The sequence below is a fragment of the Mobula hypostoma genome, chromosome 13, assembly GCF_963921235.1.
Source record: "Mobula hypostoma chromosome 13, sMobHyp1.1, whole genome shotgun sequence".
Lineage (NCBI taxonomy): Eukaryota > Metazoa > Chordata > Chondrichthyes > Myliobatiformes > Myliobatidae > Mobula > Mobula hypostoma.
This window is the reverse complement of record NC_086109.1, coordinates 26,875,010-26,900,930: the sequence shown is the minus strand read 5'-3', so window position 1 is coordinate 26,900,930 and position 25,921 is coordinate 26,875,010. Positions and strand designations below refer to the sequence as shown.

The 25,921-nt window shown below is 41.0% G+C and overlaps 1 protein-coding gene across 2 annotated transcripts in view; it reads right to left on the bottom strand.

The window, feature by feature from the left end:
• The window catches only part of celsr2 (cadherin, EGF LAG seven-pass G-type receptor 2), a 360,447-nt gene that overhangs the window by 50,489 nt on the left and 284,037 nt on the right, over positions 1 to 25,921 (bottom strand). For both annotated transcript variants that reach the window (XM_063065489.1, XM_063065491.1), the window contains exons 11-21: positions 24,848 to 25,033; positions 19,954 to 20,067; positions 17,923 to 18,097; positions 15,219 to 15,360; positions 13,158 to 13,278; positions 10,574 to 10,757; positions 7,838 to 7,939; positions 5,795 to 5,889; positions 4,887 to 5,096; positions 1,954 to 2,137; positions 1,706 to 1,849 (exon numbers count right to left, since the gene is read on the bottom strand). In XM_063065489.1, the coding sequence (XP_062921559.1) occupies positions 1,706 to 1,849; positions 1,954 to 2,137; positions 4,887 to 5,096; positions 5,795 to 5,889; positions 7,838 to 7,939; positions 10,574 to 10,757; positions 13,158 to 13,278; positions 15,219 to 15,360; positions 17,923 to 18,097; positions 19,954 to 20,067; positions 24,848 to 25,033 (1,657 nt within the window). The remainder of the gene's footprint in view (positions 1 to 1,705; positions 1,850 to 1,953; positions 2,138 to 4,886; positions 5,097 to 5,794; positions 5,890 to 7,837; positions 7,940 to 10,573; positions 10,758 to 13,157; positions 13,279 to 15,218; positions 15,361 to 17,922; positions 18,098 to 19,953; positions 20,068 to 24,847; positions 25,034 to 25,921) is intronic.

The following is a 25,921-nucleotide window of genomic DNA, read 5'->3' as shown; positions in this document are numbered from 1 at the left end:
ATGACTAAGGGGTAACTCCATTTTCCCCAAAGCTCTGAAAGTTCCCAGTCAGAGCCTCATCACCGGTTGCAGTTCAGAGTCATACCCAGGACTAGGGCACAAATTACTCTTCCTATATATCTATGCTTTAATGTTTTTTAGCCTATTGTGGAAAACTCTAAAATAAAATTTTGTTTTATGAATATTTTGAATATTTTGCTTCATGGCTTATTGCTTTTTGATTATCAACTTACAACATGAACGAAAATACTTGGCTTCAGTAGTAAGAAGTTACCATCAACATTGGATGGTGAAAGAATCATTATGGTTGGTTTAACCAATCAGAAAAACTGCTGTAGACCAATAAAAAAAAACAGCCAGGACATGAACATGAAGGCAGACGCTGATCAAATTATGATTACAGGGAAGACCACTAAGTTTCTTGAAGAAATTACATTTGAATGTACAAATTTACATTTACCTGTATGGCATTGATATATTGCACTCCTGTATTCACCTTGGTAATGCTAAAATACCTGCCAGTGCCTTTAAGAAAAAAACTGTGATGTTATTTTTCATGGGTGGAGTAGAACAAAGAGTTGTCATGTTAAAGGACCATGTTCGAATGCTTTTCCCAGGTTTAGTGAGGAAAGATTTTCACAAGTAAAATTGATGGACACTGGAATAGTGTGATTGCGTAGTTCCTTAATCGGCCTACTAACGTAAGCGAGGAAAACTCATTTCAAGGTCTAGCCTATGTGTATTTGAAAATTAAGCACGTGTGTGCCAAATGTGAGTATAGTTCTTTTAAGATGAGATGATTTATTAATATTTTCGATGTTGTGTATAATGTATAGGGTTGGTGGGATTCTAATATTGTTTGTATTGTTTTTTTTAGAATTGCTGCTACCGTATTAGTTTCGTATATTTTGTTTTAGTTATTTTCACACTGCATACGTAACAAGTCTGTGGTTCAAAATTAATCTGCGATTGTAAAAGCAGGAACTGTTTTTTAAAACTTATTTTGTCCTTTTTATTTCGATACCCTCTTTCTGCAATACAACATTTAATGCAGAATTTAAGACCTGAAAAAGTATTTGCTGTCCTGCGTGAGTATTTTCCCCCAGGCTATAAAACCCGTTTACAGTTCAGATTTCCAGAATCTGCATTTTTGCTCGTTTTTAATTGGATTATGATGGGTGCATGATTGGGTGAATGAGTGGGGAGGAATGATCTGGCAAGGAAGCCAGGGTGGAAAAGCAACTGTAGTCAGTTGGATAGATGGTCATCGGACATGGGAGTGGAGCATTAGGTTGAAAGGTTCTAGGACATTGATGGTAGATTGGAGAAGTGATAAGAAATTTAGGATCAAGGGGATAGAAAAATGGGGATAAGTTATCATGAAGATGCCCAGTCAATTTGTACTTTGTTGTGATACACAAGTTCATGAGTGTTTGAGAAGCAAAATGTTAGAAAAGTAACATTAAAAGAAACTACAAAGTTTATCCTACTAAAGAGGTAATGGGCATACTCAATACCACGGAAGTGTACCAGATAACACTAAACCTCCATTAACTAATACCAAAATGGCCCATAACTCTCCCACTTCAGTGTACAATGCCTCTGCTATTCAGTGATCGTCAATATGCTCAACCTAGGTCAAAACGTGGCTTCATGCCGTTTGACATCACAGCAAGTGTAGATCTGCTTTAAAAGGTATTCTCACCTTTAGCATCTGCTGGTGTAAAGATTGATTCTGGAAGGATGGCAATAGTTTCCAAGTCTCTGGGCTTCTGTCCTCGAATAAAGTCATACCGTGGAAGTTTCACTCCAGAGAAATTAATTTTGTGAAGGCGATCGACTGAAATAACTGGACAAAATTACTTCTATTAGTTATAAAACCAGCAGAATATTCTAGAACACAATATGCATTACAGTCTGAAGGATGCCCAGTCTGGTTATTGTGATACTCACCAATATTAGGGGTGACAATTGTGAAAGGGTTGAGGTAGGTTTTTCTCATATTTTTTGCCAGTGCACTTGCATAATCTTCGTAGTGCCTCAGCAGGAGTGCCGTCCCTCCATCTGTCTGCTGGATCATATCCCAGTGCTTTTTGTTACTTATATCAAGTATTGCACTTCCAACTTTAATAAGGTTCTGAAAACAGAAGTAAAAGCAATGGCCAATATATTGCATTATTGGTGGAATAATCAAGCCCATCCAAAGAACTCCTTCTATTTTTAGCTGTTTCCATCGAATGAAGTTCCTGTCAAAAGTTATGCATCAATTTCTTGATTGCTAATAGTAAGCACAGAATTTAATTAATTATCCATTAATACTAAAGGGCTTCTTCTCCTTAGCGAATTGAATTGATTTACAGTTTTTCTAAGGCCCTGGATATTATAAATGTTGGTGTTGAAGCAGTTTACTTTGTTTATATGACACAATACAACACAGTAATACACTTAAATTTGGAAATTCCTCTCACCTCCCCTCCCCCTGTTCTTAACTTTGCCAGAAAATATGAGGAACTCCATTTGTAACATACATTTAACAGTTTTGAGATAACCCCTAGAGTGAGATTCCTGTCACACTTACCAATACCAGCACAGCAGGTCAGTCTTACTGCCGAGAAACAAGTTTTCCCTTAAGGACAGGAAATTATATAAAGTCTGTGAAAGTCACCTTATTATAAATGCTTTAAAGTGAATTGCGTGCAATGATTGATCAACACAATAATGTTCCAGACATATTAACATTCAGTATTGAACCATTTAGTTAGAATTCAATATTGAAGTACTTAAGTCCAGCTGAATGATTTCTTTGGACTGTAGATTTTTGCTTTCTCAACTTATTTTTAAAGCAATAATTCTATTACTGATCAGCAAAACTCCAACAGCCAGGAAAGTAAATTTCACTCAACATACACAAAAAATGCTGGTGAACGCAGCAGGCCAGGCAGCATCTATAGGAAGAGATACATGCTAACTGTACCTCTTTCTATACTTGCTGCCTGGCCTACTGCGTTCACCAGCATTGCTTGTGTGTGTTGCTTGAATTTCCAGCATCTGCAGATTTCCTCGTGTTTGCGTAACTAAATTTCACTTTTCACTGCAAATGTTAACAACATTTCTCAAGATATTAATATATCTAAATTAGTGCAACATTACATTTGCTAAAGAATACATCTTTCGAATGAAATGTCCCTTTTACAGATTGTCTTGAAGTGCAGAAATGAAAACTGATAATTCTGAAATTGAAAGATTTATTGTATTAGCAACTCTCCATTAGTATTGATCCCACTCATTAGCAGGATCAACTAATTGAAATATTTGCTCAGAAAATACTTAGATATAAAGCTTCAATCCCATCAGTGGTAAATACCTGACTGAAGGTGGAACTTGCAAGTGACAAGCTGATCATCTTGTCAATCAATCCTTTGATAAATGTCCTTAAACAAATGGCTGATGTCTTCATTTAAGTGGCCTTAAGCATTCAACAAGTGTTAGAAGCCAGGAGGAAGAAGTACTAACAAACTTTTGGGAAGGAGTCAACCCCCAAATAATCTATGTATTATCCAGTGCCAAAGAAGAGCAGGGTAAACTGCCTCAAATATCTCCCAGTTACACTCACATCCACTGTGATGAACTGCTTTGAGAGGTTAGTTATGGCCAGAACCAACTCCTGCCTAAGCAAGGACCTGGACCCGCTACAATTTGTCTACCATCACTATAGGTCTCTACCTACGTCAAGCTGCTGTTTATTGATTGAATCTCAGCATTCAAAACAATCATACACTCAGTCTTAATCAACAAGCATCAAATCCTGAGCCTCTGTACATCCCTCTGCAACTACATCTTTGATTTTCTCAAGAAATTTCAGTCAGTGCAGCTTGGAAATAACATTTCCTCCACGTTGACAATCAACACCGGCCCACCGCAAGGATGCCTGCTTAGCCCACTGCTTAACTCACTCAACACCCACGACTACATGGCTAGGCACAGCTCAAAGAACATCTACAAATTTTCTAATGACACAACAGTTGTTAGCAGATGGCGATGATGAGGCGTACAGGAGTGAGATAGAACAGCTGGTGGAGGGATGCCACAACAATAACTTTGCACTCAATGTTAGTAAGACCAAGGAAATGACTATGAACTTGGGGTTGGGGAAGGCGTGTGAACACACACCGGTCCTCATCGAGGGATCAGCATTGGAAAGGGTGAGCAGTTTCAAGTTCCTGGGTGTCAGTATCTCTGAAGATCTATCCTGGGCCCAATATATTGACGTAATTACAAAGAAGGAACATAAGCGGCTATATTTCATAAGGAGTTTGAGGAGATGTGTCTGCTGATGCACCATGGACAGCATTCTACTGCACAGGATCAGAAACAGTTGCAGAGGCTTGCAAACTCAGCCAGCACCATGGGCACCAGCTTCCCAGCATCAGGGACATCTTCAAAAGGTGGCATCCGTCATTAAGGACTTCCATCACCCAGGACATGCTCTCTTCTCATTACTACCATTGGGGAGGATGTACAGGACACTCAAAGTATTAGGAACAGCTTCTACCATCAGATTTCCCTTGCTAATATTTTGGCTCTCTTTTTGCACTAACTTAATATAGGTTTTTTTAATGTTCTGTACTGCTGCTGAAAAACAACAAATTCCAGAACATATGCCAGCGATATTAAACCTGATTCTGATTCTGTAATCATTGAACTGTCTTCCAATTCCTAAATCTGATATAATATATTTACATAAATCTTCTGTTCTTTGGTTTGACTGGATTTTGACCGCCAGGTGTCTCTGTACCAAAGACGAAGTCAAAACTTGACATTGAGAAGTGACTGCACACAAATTATTGAGTAGTTCAGTTGTCTTGAAAGGTGTTCTGAGCTCTTACCTCTGTGAACTGGACATCCTGCGTTGCAGCCAAGTTAAATCCCCTTTGGGAGTTCTCAAATTCCAAGATTTTTGAGGTCACATGATATGCTATCTTCACATCACTGCCAAAATATTCAGTTGTGTGCTGAGTAGCGTTCCATAATAACAGGGCAATTTCCTTGGACTTCCCCACATCCAGCAACGTTTCATTCTTTTTCAGTTTTCCAGCCTGCACAGAAAGCAATCCACAAGAACATGAGAAATCCATTTGGCAAGATCACAATTGCATTGCCCAGAAAATGGATCATATGAACATGAGAAAATCTGCAGATGCTGGAAATCCAAAACAACACATGCAAAATGCTAGAGGAACTCAGCAGGCCAGGCAGCATCTAAGGAAAAGAATAAAGAGTTGACATTTTGGGCTGAGACCCTTCATCACATGAAACTATCTTTTGTGTGTTAGGTTGTTCAATTTCAATGAAAAATACAAGACAATGAAAAAAGATCAGGTAATTATCACCTGGATAAAAGTCAGCAATTTCCCTTTGGGGTCCAACACTAATCTGACAGCATCTGTGGAAACGATGAGTCGATGTTTCGGGCCGGAACCTTTGACCCCAGCATCTGCAGATTATTTTGTGTTTACGAATGGCTTTAGGCATATAGCCAATTTTTGAAGTCCAGAGAACAAAATGCGAGTTTAGAACAAGGCTGCTACTTAACACTTCTTGAGGTGATACGGCTCTAATTTTAGAAGCTGATCCTTTGCTTCACAAAAAGGAAAAAGTTCTGCAGAGCAGTACTACACAGAACATGTCACATAAGTGTAAACATAAACATTATTGTCCATTAAAAAGAAAAACGAAACTGCAGTTTCTTGACATTGTCAATCTTTCAAATCAATTTCTCTAAGATGAAACTTACAAAGGTTTTCAGCTCTGCAAAGGTGCTGGTGGTACAGTTGAAAAGATCAGGAGGGAGCCAGCCTCTGTGTTCATCGCAGTGTCGTATTCCTGTTCCTATGGAGAAAATGATGCAGGATCTCAGTGTCTGCCCAAAGCAAACTTTGGCACAGAGGTACATGGCTATCATCATAATTATTGCACTAAGTAGTCCTACCACATAACTTAGAAAAACTGCTTTATTTCAGTGACATTTCACCTCTTCAAAATATTAAGTAGACATCTGCCTTTTTCCATTAAATTAAACTTAATTATTAGTGTTTATGATTTTAAATTTATGCTTATAATCTGAAACTAAAATACTGCAGATGCTAGAAGTATGAAATAAAAACAGAAAATGCTAGGAATACTCAGTCAATCAGGCAGCATCTTCAGAAAGAGAAATAGAGTTCATACTTCAGGTCAATGACCTTTCATGAGAAGTTCCCATATCCACTTTAGTAAAAGAAAGAAACACTATCAATATATCTAAAATATGATTGTTACTAAATTCAGTCACAATTGATCCAGTGACACACACATAAAATCCTATATTTTTAACACAAAATGTGATTTTGCTGGTGTCTTGATCTAATACTGGCACTCCAGAAATTTGACCAACACATCCTGTTACCAATCGTACTAGCGCAGATCAGTCTTTCTTCCCACATCTTATCCTTAAGATCTCCTCACCAAACCCCACCAGCCTACCAATCCCTCAGCCCTTTTTACCCCTCTGCCAATCTCCCAAACTCTGGGCTTTGGCCATCGTGCTTTATCCTCAGATCTCAATCACCTGGTCAAACCCTTAACATTCGTATCTTCTCCACCCTTCCCAAACCCTCATCATGTGAACCCACCCCAATCCATTGCTCATGCACTGATCATCTGATTCCTTCTCCTGGGCCCAAACACATGTCTCAACCTCCACACTCACTCACTGACCATTCTGCAGTGTCAACCCTCAGGCCAATAACTCCCCATTCTCATGCTTCACCACCAACTGAAATCCCTTGCAATACAGGACTGGCTCCCTGCCTCCAAGTCACTGTCTGCCCCTAGTGCAGCCACCCCACTCTCCCTCTCTCTCTGATCCTGGACCCTAGGTTTAGAATCATAGAGAGATTCAGCAAGGAAACAAGCCCCTCAGCCCATTCAAGTCCATGCCAAGAATGAACCACATACATGAATCCAAACTTTCATTCTCCCCACATTCTCACCAGCTCCACTGATGCTACTATTTGCCCACATACTTGGAGCAGTTCACGGACCAATTACTCTACCAAACTGCACGTCTTTGAGTTGTGGGAGGAAACCCATGCAGTCACAGAGAGGACATTTGAACTCCACAAGTCTAAAGTCAGCATTTTACTTTGGTCTTTGGCACAGTGAGTTTGTGGATCTACCAGCCACATCACTGTGCTACTCTGTCCAAGCACACAAGGGAATGGCTTTTCTTTGTGCGATGCTAATTTAGTCACGATTAGACCCTTGGGACTTGAGTAACAGATCTATGACCAAAACTGTTAGTAAGCACCTAGTGAAAAAGGGGACAAAGCCACTTCTCTATAAGATTAGCTGCAAGGCTGTGTTGCTCAGGGGCCTGTCTGAGTGGTATAATTCTGCACAATGGACAACACGATGAACACTGCACACCATTTGATGTCACTCAATGATTCAGTATGTCTGCACATCTTTTTGACTAATATTGGGAAATATGCTGTTGATATGCAAAGCACCCAATCACACTTAGCACAACAAATAAAAGTATGCCACTCAATGGAATTTTCAAGTCACTTTGTTTCTTCTTTAAGGACTCGATGGGCTGAAAGGCATCTTTCTCTGCTGGAAAGATACTCTGTCAATTGAGAAAATATCTCAGTTTAAAAACGAAAACTATTGGTCACCCCATGATACATTAGACTACATCATTAAACTGTGTCAACGGTGGAAATACATTAAATCATTCTCAGTGATGACCAAGTAATTACTTTGAAAACACATGAAATTGTAATGACAACATTACCCATTGATCCTTTGGGGCAAGGCACAGCAGCAGGCAAACCAAACTTGGTTCTGGGCCACCAAATCCCAGACTCCATGGCTCGTGGGCAACTGTCATAAATCACTGAAAGGCAAATAAACAGATGAAATATTCAGAACATGATAAACCAATACATTTTTCCCTATTACATCAATTATCCCTCTACAAATGTGTATAACCTGAATCAGTATTTTAGTCATAGAGTTATGCACTGAAATGATTCCTTCTGCCCACCACTTCAATGTTAATCTTTCTGTCAATCTAAACTAAGCTCAATTGTTTTGCAGGTGCCTTATTGTGTTAGTCAGAGTCAGAGAAAAGTACACTGTGACTCTTCCACATTTTAAACAAATATGGATCAAGATTTTGAGTTCATTCTTAACACACATAAGCTTTTCAATACAGTTTTCACTAAAATGTTCTAAGCATATTCAGTGAAAATTGTTGAGCATATCTGTTAAACATGCACTTAAATTGCATGAATATGCTTTATCTCATAACATATTTGAAAAGACAATGCTTTGAAAATTCAGTATGAAATGTTTTTTTTCCCCTTTTCAGTACTTTGTACCAGAAGTTGTTCATTACCAGGTTGGACTGCATCAGTGATTTTCTGGTGATGCCTACACTGAAGAAGTTTAAATCTTCTCTTTGACAGGAGTTCAGTGAAACCATCTCTCGTTGCTCCCCATCTGTAATTTCTTCGGCTCTTCAACTTTTCGACCACATTTTGACTCAGACTCGCTATCTCTTGGCTCCATTCCCTCCCCCTCCTGTCTTCTCCTATCATTTTGGATCTCCCCCTCCCCCTTTCAAATCTCTTACGAGCTCTTCCTTCAGTTAGTCCTGATGAAGGGTCTCGGCCCGAAACGTCGACTGTACCTCTTCCTAGAGATGCCGCCTGGCCTGCTGCATTCACCAGCAACTTTGACGTGTGTTGTTTACATTTAAAGTAGATGGCAAAGATACCAGCAATGCCAAGTATAAAAGTCTGTTTATACAGTGAAATTGATGGCATAGTGGATAGTGAAGAAATTTGCCTAAGGTTATGAAAGGATCTAGATCAACTGGAAAAGTAGGGAAGGGAGCAGCAGATGGAATTTAATGTAGATAAGTGCCACGTGGTGCATTTTGAGAAGTTAAACTAAGGCAGGGCAAACACTGTGAATGATAGGGAGATGGGGAATGCTGTTGAACAGAGAGACCTTGTACATGTTGTTGTTGTTCAGTCGTTAAGTTGACTCCGACTCTTCGTGACCTCATGGACCATCGGGTCCATAGGCTTTTCATGGCAAAGTTACGGAAATAGATTGCCAGGCCTTTCTTCTGCGCAGATACTGCTGCTGCCCAGGTTTGAACTCAGGACCATCTGCCTTGAGGTCCAGCGCTGACGCCACTACACCACCAGCTGGCCTGACCTTGTACATGCTTTCCTCAAAATGGGAGATGGGTGGATAGAGTGGTGAAGAAGGTGTCCGATTCCCTTGATTTCATTGGCCCAGACATTGAGTGTACTGCAAGAGCCGAGACACTATGTTGCACTTGTACAAATCGCACTTGGGAGTTTTGTTTCAAAACTCTGTTCATCACGTGCAGGAAGGGTGGGATTAAACTGTAGAGGGTGCAGAAGAGATTCACAAGAATGTTACCTGGATTGGAGGGATTGGTTTATTAGGAGAGATTAGATAATCTGGGATAGTAAGGGAAGCTGAGGGGTGATATAATACAGGTAATAAAATTATAATAAGTTAGACAGTATCTGTTTCTCATGTTTAAAACTAGAGGGCACAGATTTAAGGTGAACTAGGGGAGGTTTAGAAGGAAATTGAGTGATAAATTCTTCACACAGCAAGTAGTTGATATCTGGAATGAGCTCCAAACAAGGTGACAGAGCCAGGAAAAGAAACATTTAAAGGCACTTGAATGAGTAGGGCATAAAGGGGTATTGAATGCAGCCAAATGGGATTATCATAGACAGACATGATGGTTGGCATAGATGAGACAGGCTGAAGGGCCTGTTTCTCTATGGAGCAACTCTATGACTACGACATTAGTCAATGCTGAAAAACTGGTGAAACAAATCCAAGCACTGCTTTCAAAGTGATGCTGAATAGAAACTTAAGAGGGAAAAATTACAGGATTACAGGATCTAAGCCAGGGAATGATATGAAATAATTTTCTATAACTGAGAAGTGAATTGCCTTCTTCTGTGCTGCAATGACATGAGGATTGATTGTCAATGCTGTAATGTAGGAAGCACTGTTAAATTAAATCTTCACACTTATATGACCTGGCTCAGTCTCTGTGCTACTTAATAAAGATACTACATTTTGTCTGGTTTAGAAAATATGCTCCTTGCTTTGGCACGGAGAGTTGGACCAAAGTGGCTTTCCAATCACAGTAAACACAATAAACAGCTGATGTAATTGTTTGCAGGTGATTACAAAATCCAGACAGGTTCATATTGAATTTGGTCCTCTAAAAAGAAAACACTCATCTGTTTCTGTTCCATAAAACTGATAGCAAGTATCATCTTTTTTTTCATATGGGATTAAGCATGCAAGCTGAGAAAGTGAGAGAGATTCCTGGTCAGACTTACACAAATACGTATTTTTTAGCCCGTGATTATAACTCAGCAAGTCAGTGCAAGTTTCCATATGCAACGTTCACCACTAATTTCAAAATCAAATTTCATCATCTAGCCACCCATAAACGCACCTTCGCAACCGTTGGTGAAAACCTCTGCAAAAGGATTGTCGCAGCGGTCACACTGTCGTCCAATCACACCAGGTTTACACTGGCACTGTCCTGTCTCCATATCACATGAGCGAGACAGTGAACCAACGGAGTAGCAGTCACAAGGGAGGCAAGCATTGGTTCCAGGAGGCCAGTAATAGTTATCCTAAATAAAAAAAGATATATTATTACTTCATAGGAGGCCAAAGAACACACCAACATAGAAAATAGATTTGTTTTCTGTATCACCCCGACCCTCATCTTCATTTTCGATATTTTAAAGCTGACCATTCATGGTGAGTGGTAACAGTCGCCAATTCCAATGGATTAGTACATAAAGCTACTCAGATGGTCTCTGCAAAACACCATTGTTAAGTAATCTGCTGATTTAGCCATCTTGGATTTAGAAAAGCTTCCAAGAATTCCCTCTTTATGATGGGGATATTCCACCTGATAACTGAACCTGATGATCAGGTGAGGAAACAGTGTTCTAATTCCCCACGTAAAGAAAATGGACTAAGAAAGTTGGCTAAATTGATAACATGAAGACATATGCAACCCTCTCACCAGGGCTTGTATGCAAACGTGGCTCGTTAGCTAACTAACTCATGAGACTCAGTGGTGAGAAGACCACCTTCCATATGCAATATATGTCTAGGGTTGGTATGATTTGGGGCTCCCCCAAACAGGAAAGTTATGATGTTCCAATTGAGGAACATTGATTGTAGCGAATGCTGTGTAAATACTACTCACACACATTTATCGGTCACCAAGAAACAACATATCGCACACCAGCAGAAAATTATAAAAAGAGTATATTTACCAATTTTCAACAGGAAAAGAAAAGAAAGAGAAAATAAAAGGGCCCTTTACAGTTAAGCAAGTCCAATGTGCACATAAACATTGGAGCTCATTTCTGAAGTTTCAGGTGCATCGCTTTACTCGTGCTGAACCCACGTTCTGTGTGAAAGACACCAGTCACAGTTTCAACTTCCCTCAAGGACCATCTCGAACGAACTGACCAATTCAGAAGTATTGGCACTTCCTCTTTGGAGCCATTCCTCTGTACAAAGCAGTTCTTACAATGGGGTCTCTCTGTCATATGGCATTCAGTGGACATCTTCCCTTGTGCCCCGCTCTGTAGCTCCCACCAAAAAACTCCAAACCAGACTACTGTCCTTCAGAAATCTCATCCTGCCCAGCTCTCCAGAATCTTCTCCAGCATCCCACTGGGCAGAAAGTTATAACGCATAACCAGACAATCCTGATTGACTGACACAACATTCCTAATTTGGGTAACAGGGCTCCATATCTTTAGCCAAAGCCAAAATACTCTTACCAGCGCAGCAGAACACACTGCTTTTGCAGAAAACCACTAAAATAAAAATACCTCACAGCATAGCAGTGGAAACCTTACCCAGGTCATTATACCTACATATCCTCCCTTTATTGGAATTAGCCATACTAAATTACTACACTAATGCTGGAAGTTTTTGCTTCTTGTAAATGGCATGTTTAATATTTCAGAGAGAGTACACTGTAAATCAGTGAGCGTTTTTTTTGTCTCCCCTCTTACTATGTGTCACCTCTCTGCCCCTTTACTACGTCGAACTGTCAGATGAATGATTTGTTTTGTTCTACTGCAGATGGTGGTCTTTCTTGGGGGCTTTGCTATTGCTTGCTTGGTGGGTGGAGGGAACTGATGTTTTTTTGCTGAAGTAAGGGGGGAGGGATAAGGTCGATGCTTTGTTGCTGCTTATGCATGGGAGGGAGGAAGTAAGGGAGCTTTGTTGTTCTAACATTTTTGCTGTCACTCATTCTTTGTGGCACCTTTCTGTTTTTGTGGATGTCTGTGAAGAACAAGAATTTCGGGATCTATATTGTATACATTCTCTGTCAAATAAATGGAACTACTGAATTATTGAAATGCATTGAGGGGCAGGCAGAGAACAAAATGTTTGCTCTTGGATCTGGATCACTTATTGTTAAAGACAGAGACATGTGTAGGGAAGTTAGAGCATCAAATAGGTATTGATGAAACTTTAAACATTGGTGCATGAGTAGTAGGGCTGCCTATTCAAGATGAGGTCATAATGAGGTTTTGAGTTCTAAATAGGTTCTGGGGTGGGGGGGGGGGCCTGTAGCTGTGTGTGGCCCAAAAGCATGCCAGAACATTGGATAAGACTACACACTAACCTGCCGCAGGCTCTGTCTGGCACCATATTCCACAAGCTTGCTCAGGAAGCTCCACCTCCTGCACCCCTGCAAGTTATACTGAAGAGGACCTCATCAAAGGTTTGCTCCTGCAGAGAGGCCGGTGTGAGCGTGTTTCACAGACCAGACCTCATGTGTATCGCGCAAGGATAGTCAGCACTTCATAGATTTGCATTACGCAAAAACAGGCAGCTAATTGCAAACACTTAGCTTAATGTGGGGGACAGCATTTGGTCTGGAGGAGAATATGTAACTTAACTTTAACCTGGAACAGCTCAAGTTACTGAAGTCTTCAGCTGCGATGACCTTGAAACTGATGACCGTAGACAGCCCTGGATTACTCAGTCCTCACCTTACATCTGCATTCCCCAGAGGTTTTGTTACAGTCAGCGTCGAACCCATTCCTTACATCACAGCTGCAAGGTCCGCACATAGGATGCCCCCACCATCCTCGAGGGCAGGGCTGATCAATCCTACAAGTAAAACATTGAAATCTCTGAGTTGCCCAATAATCCGACTGCTGATATTTGCAATAGAAACAAAAGTGATCTCCCATTAAGAATGTCTGCGTGAAGAACACCCCAGCTATGAGACTGGATATTCTTAATTTTTTTTTATAACTACAGAAGTACAGACTCAGATAGGTGGAGCAAAGTCAAGATGGTGCTAAATGGTGACTCCTCTGTTTGTATTTTTGGAAATAGCTCTATTTCTATCTTTGCTATCTTTTTTTTTTCTTTTTCAAAGTTCTTTAGAAGACCTTGACCTGGATTTATACTCTGACATTAGTTCTTTGTAGGAATGGGACCCGTTCTCAAGGACTCACGACCGCTTTTTGATATCCTAAGGATGTGGCCTGGAAGACTAGCACACCTTCAGGGTTCTGGATTGTCGTGAGTCTGGAGGTGAGCTGATTCTAGGCCAGTGCCCCCGACTGAGGCTTTGCGGGAGAACACGCAACATTGGGAGCAGTGGGTTGTGGGTCCAGAGATCTGCACCTTTCCGGGGCCAACTCTCTGGGCGCAGAGCTCGGAAAAAGCAAAGCAACAGACTTGTAACACCATAAGTCAGCAAGTTGTTTGTTATGTCTCCTCTCTCGCTGTGAAATGGGGATGCCTCTTTTTCCCTTACCGGGGGAGAGAGAGAGAGTGAGCCTGTGGTATGTTGAATTACGGGGTGAACGAATAGTCTTTGGGGTACTGCAAGTCAGCATCTTTATTGATGTTTGGTGCATGGTTGAGTGCTTGGTAGAGGGCGCTGAAGCATTTTGCTGGTGGGGGGTGGGCATCGTTGCCTTGCTGCTGCTTGCGCGTGCAACGGTAAGCTGGGGGGGGGGCTTTGGCGTTCTAACGTTTAACTGTCATTCATTTTTGGGGTACTCCTGTGTTTTCGTGGATGTTTACAAAGAAAAAGAATTTCAGGATGTATATTGTATACATTTCTCTGACATTAAACGTACCTATTGAAACCTATTAAAATTAGGTCCAGTATATTCCATTCAGTTATATGCTCTGTGATACAAGATTATCAGAAGTGTTTAATTCCAATAGGATTGGGCCTCAGAGTCAAAACCAGTACTTAATATCCATTTCTAAATGCCCAGCATAAACCAGTCTATATGATAAAGGTACAAATGAGTGGATTGCTACTGACAGCACAAAGTTCAACAAAGACCGGGAGTGGTAAGGAAAGCAGATTAAAAGGCATTTGTAACTCAGACAGGTTTCCAATATCACTGTCCTCAACATTACTGATACTGGCTTTTATAAATAATGCCAGACATACTTAGTTACTAAATTTAACAGTCGCTGTGAATTCATGTTTTTGGATCTTTAGTCCCGAAATTAAACTACTAAGCCATCACACTAAGTAATGGTAGGAGGTGGGAGCCTTAGACAGGCTTCGCCTTCTGAAATTGGTATTCATGTCTTCTTTCTCTCTTCCCTGTGTTAACCTGGGACATCATTCACAGCCCAGCCTTCAAGGAAAGATGGGTCTCTGCAGTAATTCTTCACACAGCAGCCCGGTTGAGAGCACCACAAGCAAAGAGCTAGAGAAAGCTGTTCTGCTGCCCCTTCATTCCCTGAGTGGGTGGATATCGATTTATGGATCATAAATAGAAAATTGGATTGCATCTTAGCTAAACAGGTTGATAGAAAATACTTCAAGATTTTTAGTCTGTTTTTCTGGAATTTCTGATGATACAGGAGACTTTAGAAGCATCATAAGCTTACTTCGGAAATGTATCTATCCTAAAGGTCCACCCACCAGTCACCACTAAAATGTAAAGCCTTTAAAACAAAAATATTTGATAATGTAATTAATTACATTCAAAACAAGATGCCGATGTTAAATAGACACCTGGAGTTTAAGAGTCCAGCTAAGACAACAATGTAACTTAGACACTGCTTACTTGGTTTCGCAGTACTGCCCAAAGTAATTTGCCGTGCAGTCACAAGTGTAGCCATGTGAAGAACTGGGCTTTCGGCTACAAACGGAGAGATGTTCGCAAGGGTTGAGGGAACAGACATCTTTACATTCCTCTCCATAATAACCTGGAAATTATTGGAGATTTTACATGATTGCTTTCATAGTTAGAAACAACAAGCTCATTCTACATAGAATTACGTGGAATACACACATCAGGGAATTACGATAATTGAGTCAAGCATTTATATTACCCCATGCAAGCCTCCTCCTCCTTCCAATCACTTCCATCAGTACAACTGTCAATTCCCTTCTTCATCATATGCTAATCCATGCTCCACCTAAATGTATTCATGCTATTCAGTCCGAAAAACAATAAATTCCATTTTCTCAGTGCTCTTCTGAATTCCCTGCTTGATTCCTAGATGATTGATAGCTTCCAGCTGTGCTCTTTCTGACAATCTCTCAATGTCAACCCCAGTAAAGCCTTCTATAATTATGAAAATAATTTCTGAGTCATACTGAGGAATGGAGGACTGTGGGGAACTGACACAGAAAGGGAGCTGGGACCAGCAGAAATCAGCCGTGATCAGGCAGAATGGCAGGGCAGACTCGAGGGCTGAGTGGCTTACTCCAACTCCTATCTTCTTGTGTTCTCAGCAATCATTTTTTAAGAGCCAGTTCCATCATGGGCATAATCCTCACCCCAACAAGGAGGGACATATTCAAGAGGTGGTGCCTCACAAAGCTGGGATCCATCACTAAGGATGCTCATCATCCAGGACATGCATGCTTCGTGTTATTACCATCAAGATGGTGGTACAGGACTCTGAAGACCCACACTCAGTGATTCTCGGAACAGCTTATTTTCCCTCCGCTATCAAATTTCTGAATGGTTCTATGAACACTACCTCATTAATCCTATGTTGGTGCTAGTTAGTTTAGTAATTCATATGTGTTTATGTGCCTGAACTGTTCTGCTGCCACAAAGGAACAGATTTCACACCAATATCAGTGATAATAACACTGGTTCTGATTCTGATCTCATCCATTCACCTTTTCCTGAAAATATATACCACTGGTTTCATTTCTACAAATGTACTTCAGCGGAAGATTACAATATAAAAAGATATTCCAGCAGTGCATTAAGTATTACTGCTTAACTGGTAATAAAAGCATAAGGTTTGAGGTGACTTTGAATGGAATCAGTTTCTACTTGGGTACTAGAGAAAGTTACTGTCACGGTCATTTTGTAATGTATTTCTATATACTTAAGAGTACTGCGTGTATTTTGCCTCAAAACTGCCTATAGTTCTGTAGATTTGCACTGGATTGCAACTCGTTAAAGGTGTGGCATGGTAACTGTAATCTGTGGCGCTACATCAAATACAAGCACTGAATCATCAGTTTACAGCAATGTAACTAGTGATTCACAATTTTATCCTTAGAAACAACTTCATTCTGAGGTTCCCATAAATGGACGATCAAAAGAAACATTAAACGACTTTACATGAATTTGCATTACGCTGTAAAAGATTTAAGTGCATTATTAAAAAGTTCTGATGAATCTGTTCCAAAATAGATCAACTACAAGATAAGAAAGAGTTGTTCTTTTTAAATCTTTTATTTGCCTTTTATTCTGGTAATATGATTAAATGTTAGATTAGGAAGATATATAGAACTATCAGTGTGGATAGGCAATTCTTGAATTTATCATTAATAAGCAGCAATGGATTAGGAATGAAAACAGAACTTTCAAGTTCCAGATTTTATATTCATCAGAGTTAGAAGTACAAAGTTAGTTTTGTTTCTATTAATCAATCTCTTCACTGCACTGCTAGAGAAATTCCTCCCCATTACAATTGTAAATGGGTGATCCTTTTTCCCCAAGGCAATTCCCACACTTCTGTAGCCCCACGTTAAAAGAAAGCAGTCAATGAGAATTCACTGTTGTCCATTTCGGTGAGCTACGTCTCATTCTACTAAACTCCAGTTAATCAGCTGAAGCTTTCCACATTATGCAATTATTTCATATCTGGAATTAATCTAATGAAAATTCTCTGCACTGCCTCCAATCTGTAAACAACAGGAACCAAAACAAGCAAAAGAAGGCACTCAGATCAATTTCATCGAGCAAATAAAGCATTAATCATACATGATTGCTTTCCAACCAATGATGAAAAGATAAATGTACGTGCTTAACATTTACATTATTCAGTACAAAAACATCTTTCCTTTTCAAGTATTTAAGCTAAACATAATGCAATATTATTCTTTGGAATTAAGGCATCTCACCAGTCAAGGGGAGCCGTAACCAACTAGATTGGACACTTGGGAGTTTATAGAACATTCTTCAAGAGAATGGGATTATTGTAAATTGGTGGTTGATGGTTGGTGTGGACTAGATTGGCTGAAGGACCTGTTTCCTTGCTGTATAATTCCATGATTCTTCAAGTCAGTCATTTATTGAAATTCAATACTAGAGAATTTTAGTGAACATGTGCCACACTTTAAGCATTATTCCAAACAGAAATGTAACAACATAATGATACCCATATGTTCAACAGTTCTTATGGAAACATTTCTAAAGACCTCAGGTGGATGGTCTTTCAGATGTGAAATGTGAAGTATCCTTTGATTGCTAAGACCTACGGAGCTTCTGATAACCATTACTGGATCATTTTCCTTACCTGGGTCACAGCTACAGGAATAGCTATCCCAATCGTCACTGCAGTAGCTGTTTGTAGGACATGGACTGGAGTCACAGGGATCGGGAATGCTACAACCTCTCTCCACGTTTACCTTCTCGGCGTGGTTTATATTCAGGGCCACAGCTGTGAGTGGCGTCTCACCAATTCGAACCCCCTGAGGAAGAAACACCTAATTTTACAGCAGTTCACTGAGGCAATCAACTTAGGTGCATCTGCATTGGTTTAACATCACTTTCTGCTCAGAAGCATTACAACTATATTTTGCTTTCTGAATTTCCACACTTGGAACCACAATAAAATACCGGTTGCATTTAATTTTAGCAGCAGTTGGAACGATAATTTTGATAAATAAAACCAGCTACTTAAGGAAACTTAAGACCATTGCAGCCTCCTCTAATTGGTGAGACCCACTGTAAATTGGAAGACTGCTTCGTTGAGCACCTTCATTCCATGTGCCAAAAGCAGAACTTCCCGGTAGCCAAACATTTTAATTCCAATTCCCATTCTCATTCTGGCATGTTGGTCCATAGTTTCCTCTTGTACCATGATGAGGCCACCCTCAGCATGGAGGAGCAACATCTTATATTCTGTCTGGATAGCCTCCAACTTAATGGCATGAATATCGATTTCACCTTCCAGTAAAAAAAATCACTCCCCCTCCCCTTTTCTTCTATTCTCCACTCTGTCTTCTTACCTCTTCACCTGCCTATAACCTCGTTCTGGGTCCCCTCCTCCTTCCCTTTTTCCTCTGGTCCACCCTCCTCTCCTATCAGATTTCTTCCTCTTCCTACCCACCCAGCTTCACCTATTACCTTTCTAGCTATTCTCCTTCCCCTCCTCACACCGTTTTATTCTGGCACATTTCCCCTTCCATTCCAGTCCTAAAGAGGGGATTCGGCCTGAAGCATCAATAGTTTATTCATTTCCATAGAACCTGCCTGACCTGCTGAGTTCCTCCAGCATTCTATATGTGTTAAAGAAACTAACTTACATAGCCACATAATTCTATTCGAATCAAGCGATTTAGTGTAGCAGTATTAGGAGTGGAACACATATCTCCCAAATAGACACAATCTGGTTTTATTTAACAGGAACACATGTATTTCTAATAAGGCCAACTCCTTTTAGATCTGACAGGTTATCAAATAACAGTATTCCAACATACAAGCAAGAACTGGGCAAAAACACATACTGTATGTGCACTTAACACTAATTTTGATACCTAGGGAAATGTGAGCAGGGACATAAGCTCCTTTCACATTTACACTTATTTGAAGCATCCACTAATAGTGAATAAGAGTTTAGTGTTCCACCATAAGGGCTATTTTGAAAGGTCTAGATAGAGTGGACATGGAGATGATATTTCCTATAGTGGGGATGTCTACAACCAAAGGGTACAGCCTCAGGATACAAGGGTGCCCCGTTGGAACAGAGATGAGGAGGAATTTCTTTAGCTAGAGGGTGGTGAATCTGTGGAGTTCATCGCAACAGCTGTGGAGGCCAAGTCGCTGGGTACATTTAAAGCAGAGGTTGCTAGGCCTTGATTAGGATGAGCATCAATGTTACATGGAGAAAGCAAGATCAAGAGGGATAAAAAATCAGTCATGATGGAATTGGTGGATCAGACTCAATAGGACGAATGGTCTAATTCTGCACCTATGTCTTATAGTCTTAAACACAATTGACTGACTTTCTAAACATTGCATTTGAACTTCCATCTGGGGCTTTCAGGTGTACAGGAAGGCAAAGAATTTTTCACCTTTTGAACCAGAGCAAGGTTGACCCTTTGCCAATTTAGGACTCATTGTCATCAAGAGGGTAAATCTGAAATCTTCTTGGTTTCCAGTCTATATGGTCCAGTTACCTACCAAGTTGTCATGGGGAGCTTTCCATTTGGTATGATAATACTGAATGTTTCATAATATATTTATCCATGAAGAAATTTTAAAAATGCCTGAAGCTGACTCCATGGTATACCAGAGGTAGCAACCATTCTGCTCTTTGCTATACCTGCATACATCCTCGAAAGCCATGAAGTATACTGCCATCATTGCCTGGGACTCCACCAATGCTGATCATTTTTAGCTTCAGCCCGTGCAGTTCGTTACCAATTTCCATCGTGGTCTGTGAAATAGATGACATCAGCATTCAGTGCACAAGTCGTTACAAGAGCTGGGTTTTTAAAAAAAAAATCTGTGTGATTATCAGTTTTTGTTACTCTTGAGCTTCTATTTCCAGTTGACAGTGCTCAGATGTTAGCTACACATTGTTTGATACCAAAAGGGCATTCATAAAACCTGCCGCGTGGCGCCACTCCAGTTGACTGTGTTTGCATTGGGATACATGCCATACGATGTGCCAGAGGTTTGTTTGTTTTGATGACTTTCAGGGTGCGACATAACAAGAAATAGGGCAATTAGAGATTGAATGAGACAGGTTACATGGAGGTGTTCCAGGTATCAAAAAATCTGAAAAGTTTTCAAACACTCAATTGTTCTGTTATTAACACTGACATAGGGGAACATTATATTCTACTCTCACCTCATTCAGTGCCAAATGTTTATTTATCTGCAAGGCTAAGCTCCTACTTGTCCGATCCAATGTGCATAAACACAGGCTCTCCGCAGGGCTGTGTTCTTTCACCCCTCCTGTTCTCACTTTGTACAAATGACTATACCTCCACAGACAAAAGCTTTAAAGTCCTCAAGTTCGTGGATGACAGAACTGTAGTTGGTCTCACCTCTAATAATGATGTGACTCGCTATCAAGGAGAGGTAGATGATCTTGCAGCATGGTATGCTCATAGTAACTTGGAGCTTAATGCTATTAATAATAGACAATAGGTGCAGGAGTAGGCCATTCAGCCCTTCGAGCCAGCACCGCCATTCACTGTGATCATGGCTGATCATCCACAATCAGCACCCTGTTCCTGCCTTCTCCCCATATCCCTTGACTCTGCTATCTTTAAGAGTGCTATCTAACTCTTTCTTGAAAGAATCCAGAGAATTGGCCTCCACTGCTTTCTGAGGCAGAGCATTCCACAGATCCACAACCCTCTGTGTGAAAAAGATTTTCCTCAACTCCGTTCTAAATGGTCCATCCTTTATTCTTAAACTGTGGCCTCTGATTCTGGACTCCCCCAACATCAGGAACGTTTCCCGCCTCTAGCATGTCCAGTTCCTTAATAATCTTATATGTTTCAATCAGATCCCCTCTCATCCTTCTAAATTCCAGTGTATACAAGCCCAGTCGCTCCAATCTTTCAACATATGACATTCCCGCCATCCCTGGAATTATCCCAGTGAACCTATGCTGCACTCCCTCCATAGCAAGAATGTCCTTCCTTGGAAATGTCCTGAAATGTTCCCTGCGTTGGAAATTAATGGTCAGGCTGTTTCTGTGGTCGAGTCATTCAAATTCCTAGGGGCTACCATTACCAATGCATTGAAGTGGAGCAAGCACGTTACACTCATCACGAGGAAAGCTGAGCAGAGATTGTCCTTCCTACTCCAGCTTAGGAAACTTAACATCTTGGGAAGTATACCAATGAATTTTTACTCAACTATGATTGAGAGTTGGCTGGTGGTGTAGTGGCATCCGCACCAGATTTCAAGGCAAGTGGTCTCGGGTTCGAATCTGGCCGGCTCCTTACATACTTTCCATCCTTGCTCAGCTGAGCGCTGAGCTAGCAACTGGGCTCTTTTTTTAAAAACACAGACAAACGCCAAGGAAATGGCAAAGGTTTCTGCCTGATGCGCCACAAGGTGTGGAGAGGAACAACAGTAATTGAGAATGTTGTGACCTCCTCTATCACTGTTTGGTTTCCCGCAGCCTCCTCCTTCTCCAAGTACAAGCTGTAGCGGGTGGTCCACTCAGTGAAGAATGTCATTAAACAACCTGTTCGTCGTCAGAACAGAAAAAAAAACTGCTGACTCCACCAACCTAGCAGTCACCTATTAAAATAATTGCCATCAGGGAGACTCTACAAGTCCATCACCGCCAGGACCACACATCATCTCCGAAGCTTCTTTCCTCTAGCTATCCAGCTTCTCAACAAAACTCACTCAGGCATAATATCCTAACTGTCCCTGCACAACATCCTGCTCTTCTTGTTCTGTTTACAATTATTTAGTCTGTTCATATGTTCACATTTATTTAAGTTTGATTATTGACATTGGCACTTGTGATCGTTCTGCTAGCTAGTGATTGCTTATGACTGCACCATTGCCTTGTAGGTTGTTGGTTGCTATTGTGTTGTCTGTTACGGTATTGTCCTGTGTTTTATGCTCGGCACCAAACCACAATCAATTTTGGTATGTTTCACATACTGGTGATTCTGATTCTGATCTTGTAACGAGCACAAACATTAACTTAACATAACATTTGTAAAATTCTCCAATGTGGTTGACTAATATTTTCTGATGCCTTTCTGGATATTGATGAATGGAGAAAGATTTGGCAAATATTTCTGCCCTCTTTCTAGGAATAGAAAGCATTTACACACAATGGGAACTTCAGGAGGTACACCTGCTCGTTAATGCTAGTATCTAATTACCAATCATGTGGCAGCAACTCATTGCATAAAAGCATGCAGACATGGTCAAGCGGTTCAGTTATTGTTCAGACCAAACATCAGAGTGGGGAAGCAATGTGACCTAAAGTGACTTTGACTGTGTAATGATTGCTGCTGCACTATGTGATGGCTTGAGTATCTAAGAAACTGCTGATCTCCTGAAATATTCACACACAGCGGACTCCAGAGTATACACAGAATGGTGACAAACAAAACATTCAGTGAGGGGCTGTTCTGTGGGTAAAATGCCTTATTAATGAGAGAGGTCAGAGGAGAAAGGCCAGACTGGTTCAAGCCGACAAGAAGGTGACAGTAACTCATATAACCACGCAGTACAACAGCAGTGTGCAGAAGAGCGTTCTGAACTCACAACACATCGACCCTTGAAGATGATGGGTGACAGCAGGAGAACACCACAAACATACACACAGTGGCCACTTTATTTGGTACAGGAGGTATCTTATAAAGTGGCCATTGAGTGTACGGTCAAGACTGAAGCATTACCATAGAGAGATGAGAAATCAGATCGGGAACACTCTCTTACCTCCAAAAGAAGGCAGGGAGCATGTAATAGTCAGAACAGAAAATGGATGAGCATTGTGGAGGAGGGAACCTGAGCACGGGATGAAGGGAAAAAGCATAAACGGGGAGATCAATTGTTGCTCCTTTTGCGTGGGTGATTGGAGGTTTTTTTTTGTGTGCAGGGACACACAATTCAAAAATATGCATTCAAAATGCACAGTGATCCCAGATGATAAGGGTTTGGTTCCCGAAGACATTTCACCAAATGCCAAAAAGAAAGAAAATTACGGAATTTTAAATTGACAATATGACCTAATTTCTTTCCAATTTTTTTGTCTGTGTCTGCTCCCGGTTGAAGGCCGTGTGGATAATGATCTATCAGTGATGGCATTTTTACCATTACATCACCCCACTGATCATTTCTCATACGGAGTCCGGAGACTACAGTGCTACTTGATAGTTAATAGGGTGAGAGCTAAGCATCTCCTTCCTCAGGGCATGTGCCTGCATGCAAAACCTCTGTTTTGATTGGTTAATAATACTAGTTTCAGAGACCCTCCTAGGAATCCCCATATTGGGATCACTCAGGCTAACTTCAATTGTATATTATCTCCTCAGAGAATTCTGGAAAACTCAGTGTGGGCCAGGAGTTTAATACTGAGCTGGCATGACCTATACTGTGGGTGGCAGAGTGGTTAGTGTAACACTTCACAGTGTCAGCAACCTGGGGTCAATCCTGCTGTTGTCTGTAAGGAGGTTGTATGTTCTCCTCGTGTCTGTGTGAGTTTCTTCTGGGTGATCTGGTCTTCTCCCACATTACAAAGATCTGTGGTTAGGGTTAGCGGGTTGTGGGCATGCTATATTGGTGCAAGAACATGCCGATGTTTGCAGGCTGCTCCCAGTACATCACATCCTTGGACTGTGTTGTTTGTTGGCACAAATGATACATATCACTGTATGTTTCGATGTGACAGATAAAGCTAATCATAAAAATCTTAATTCGTAGCCCAGTTCCAGAAAGCAGGTGTATATTTCTTGTTGAGACATTAGAGATGTCCTTGGGAGTGGCGCTGTAGCGTACTGGTTAATATAAATCTCTACAGTACTAGCGATCCAGGTTCAATTCCTGCCACTGTCTGTGAGGAGTTTGTATGTTCTCCTCATGACATGGGTTTCCTCTGGGGGCTCTGGTTTCCTCCCACAGACCAAAGACGTTCTAATTGGTAGGTTAATTGGTCATTGTAAATTGTCCCATGATTAATGTAATAGGCATCCGTTAGTCTCGTGAGACCATGGATTTGCGCCTTGGAAGGTTTCCAGGGCGCAGGCCTGGGCAAGATTGTATGGAAGACCAGCAGTTGCCCATGCTGCAAGTCTCCCCTCTCCACGCCACTGATGTTGTCCAAGGAAAGGGCATTAGGACCCATACAGCTTGGCACCGGTGTCGTCACAGAGCACTGTGTGGTTAAGTGCCTTGCTCAAGGACACAACACGCTGCCTCAGCTGAGGCTCGAACTAGCGACCTTCAGATCACTAGACCGATGCCTCAGCCACTTGGCCACATGCCAACGCGTCCCATGATTAGGCTAAGGTTAAATCAGGGGTTGTTGGCAGCACAACTCTAAGGGCCAGAAGGGCCTATTGCATGCTGTATCTATCTATCTAAGTAAATAGATAAATCAGCAAGCAAGCATATAGATGGTGAGATTTATTTATTTATAAATTACAGGAAGTTATTTATAGACATGTTTCGAACCCAATTCAGTTTATTTCTTCACTAACTTAATATCTTATGCTTGCAGTCATTACCTGATGATGCCCATAGTCTATTGACATGAGAACTGTGTATTTGGTCTCTTTTCCATTTTTGGAACTTCGAAGCTCTAGCTGCAAATGGTGCCAATCACCATCATTCACTTTTAATTGTTTCATTGTCAGAGCTGTGACTTGGCTGCTCGAGCGATACACGTTTAGCATCACGTTGCCCTCACTCAGCTGAAAAAAAGATAAAGATATTGCTGTTAAAAGTAGTGGATAAAAACAAGATAACATTTATCCTCCTCCAATAATAGCCTATTAAAAAAAAGAGCTGTGAAATGGTCGTCATGTATGTGTAGGCAGGCGGATGCCCAAGAACATGAAGGATGTCCAACTTTGCACCTTGCTCCAAATGCTGGAAAATTTGCTCAAACCCCTCAGCTTCTATGGCGATCTGGGAAAGTGAATGACATTGCACTTTCCCAGGCATTGCATACAATCTAAGAAAACTGGTTCAGATTCCTCCAGACGAAGCAAGAGGAACTAAACTGAGAAAGGATTTACAAAGGGTATTTTATACAAAGAATGCCATTGCCATTGGTCAGTTTCCTAGATGATGGAGTTTACTTTTTTTCTGGTGTGCATGTAAAGCTAATGGGCCAACAATTCATGAAATTGGATGAAAATATTTTAGTGTTGTGATATTTAGCACACACTTGCGCACTGCGCAGTTCCCACATTTCCCAATATCACCTCTAGTCGAGTCTGCAGCTGCTATTGCATTGCTATGCTGACGGCTAGGAAATGAATCGTTGCTTAATGAACTCTCTGTTCAGTAGTCACTGTATAGCGGCGAAACAGATGGCCTTTCAGGTGTGAGGTAACAACGGGGAGGGAGAGAGTGCATTCCCTATTGTGACTGTAATGGACTGGACAGCTGCAAGGAGCCACAGGTCCTGGTGAGGTGGAGACTCCGTGAGGGACTGCAGATCACAGCATCAGTAAAGCTTGATGCCCTCTTGTGGAAGAATGCAGTATCTTTGACACTCTAGACTGTATGGATAAAGAACAGAGACTATAAGAATGGGTAACATCGAGAGGGACCTATCGGGAAGGCTATAAGGA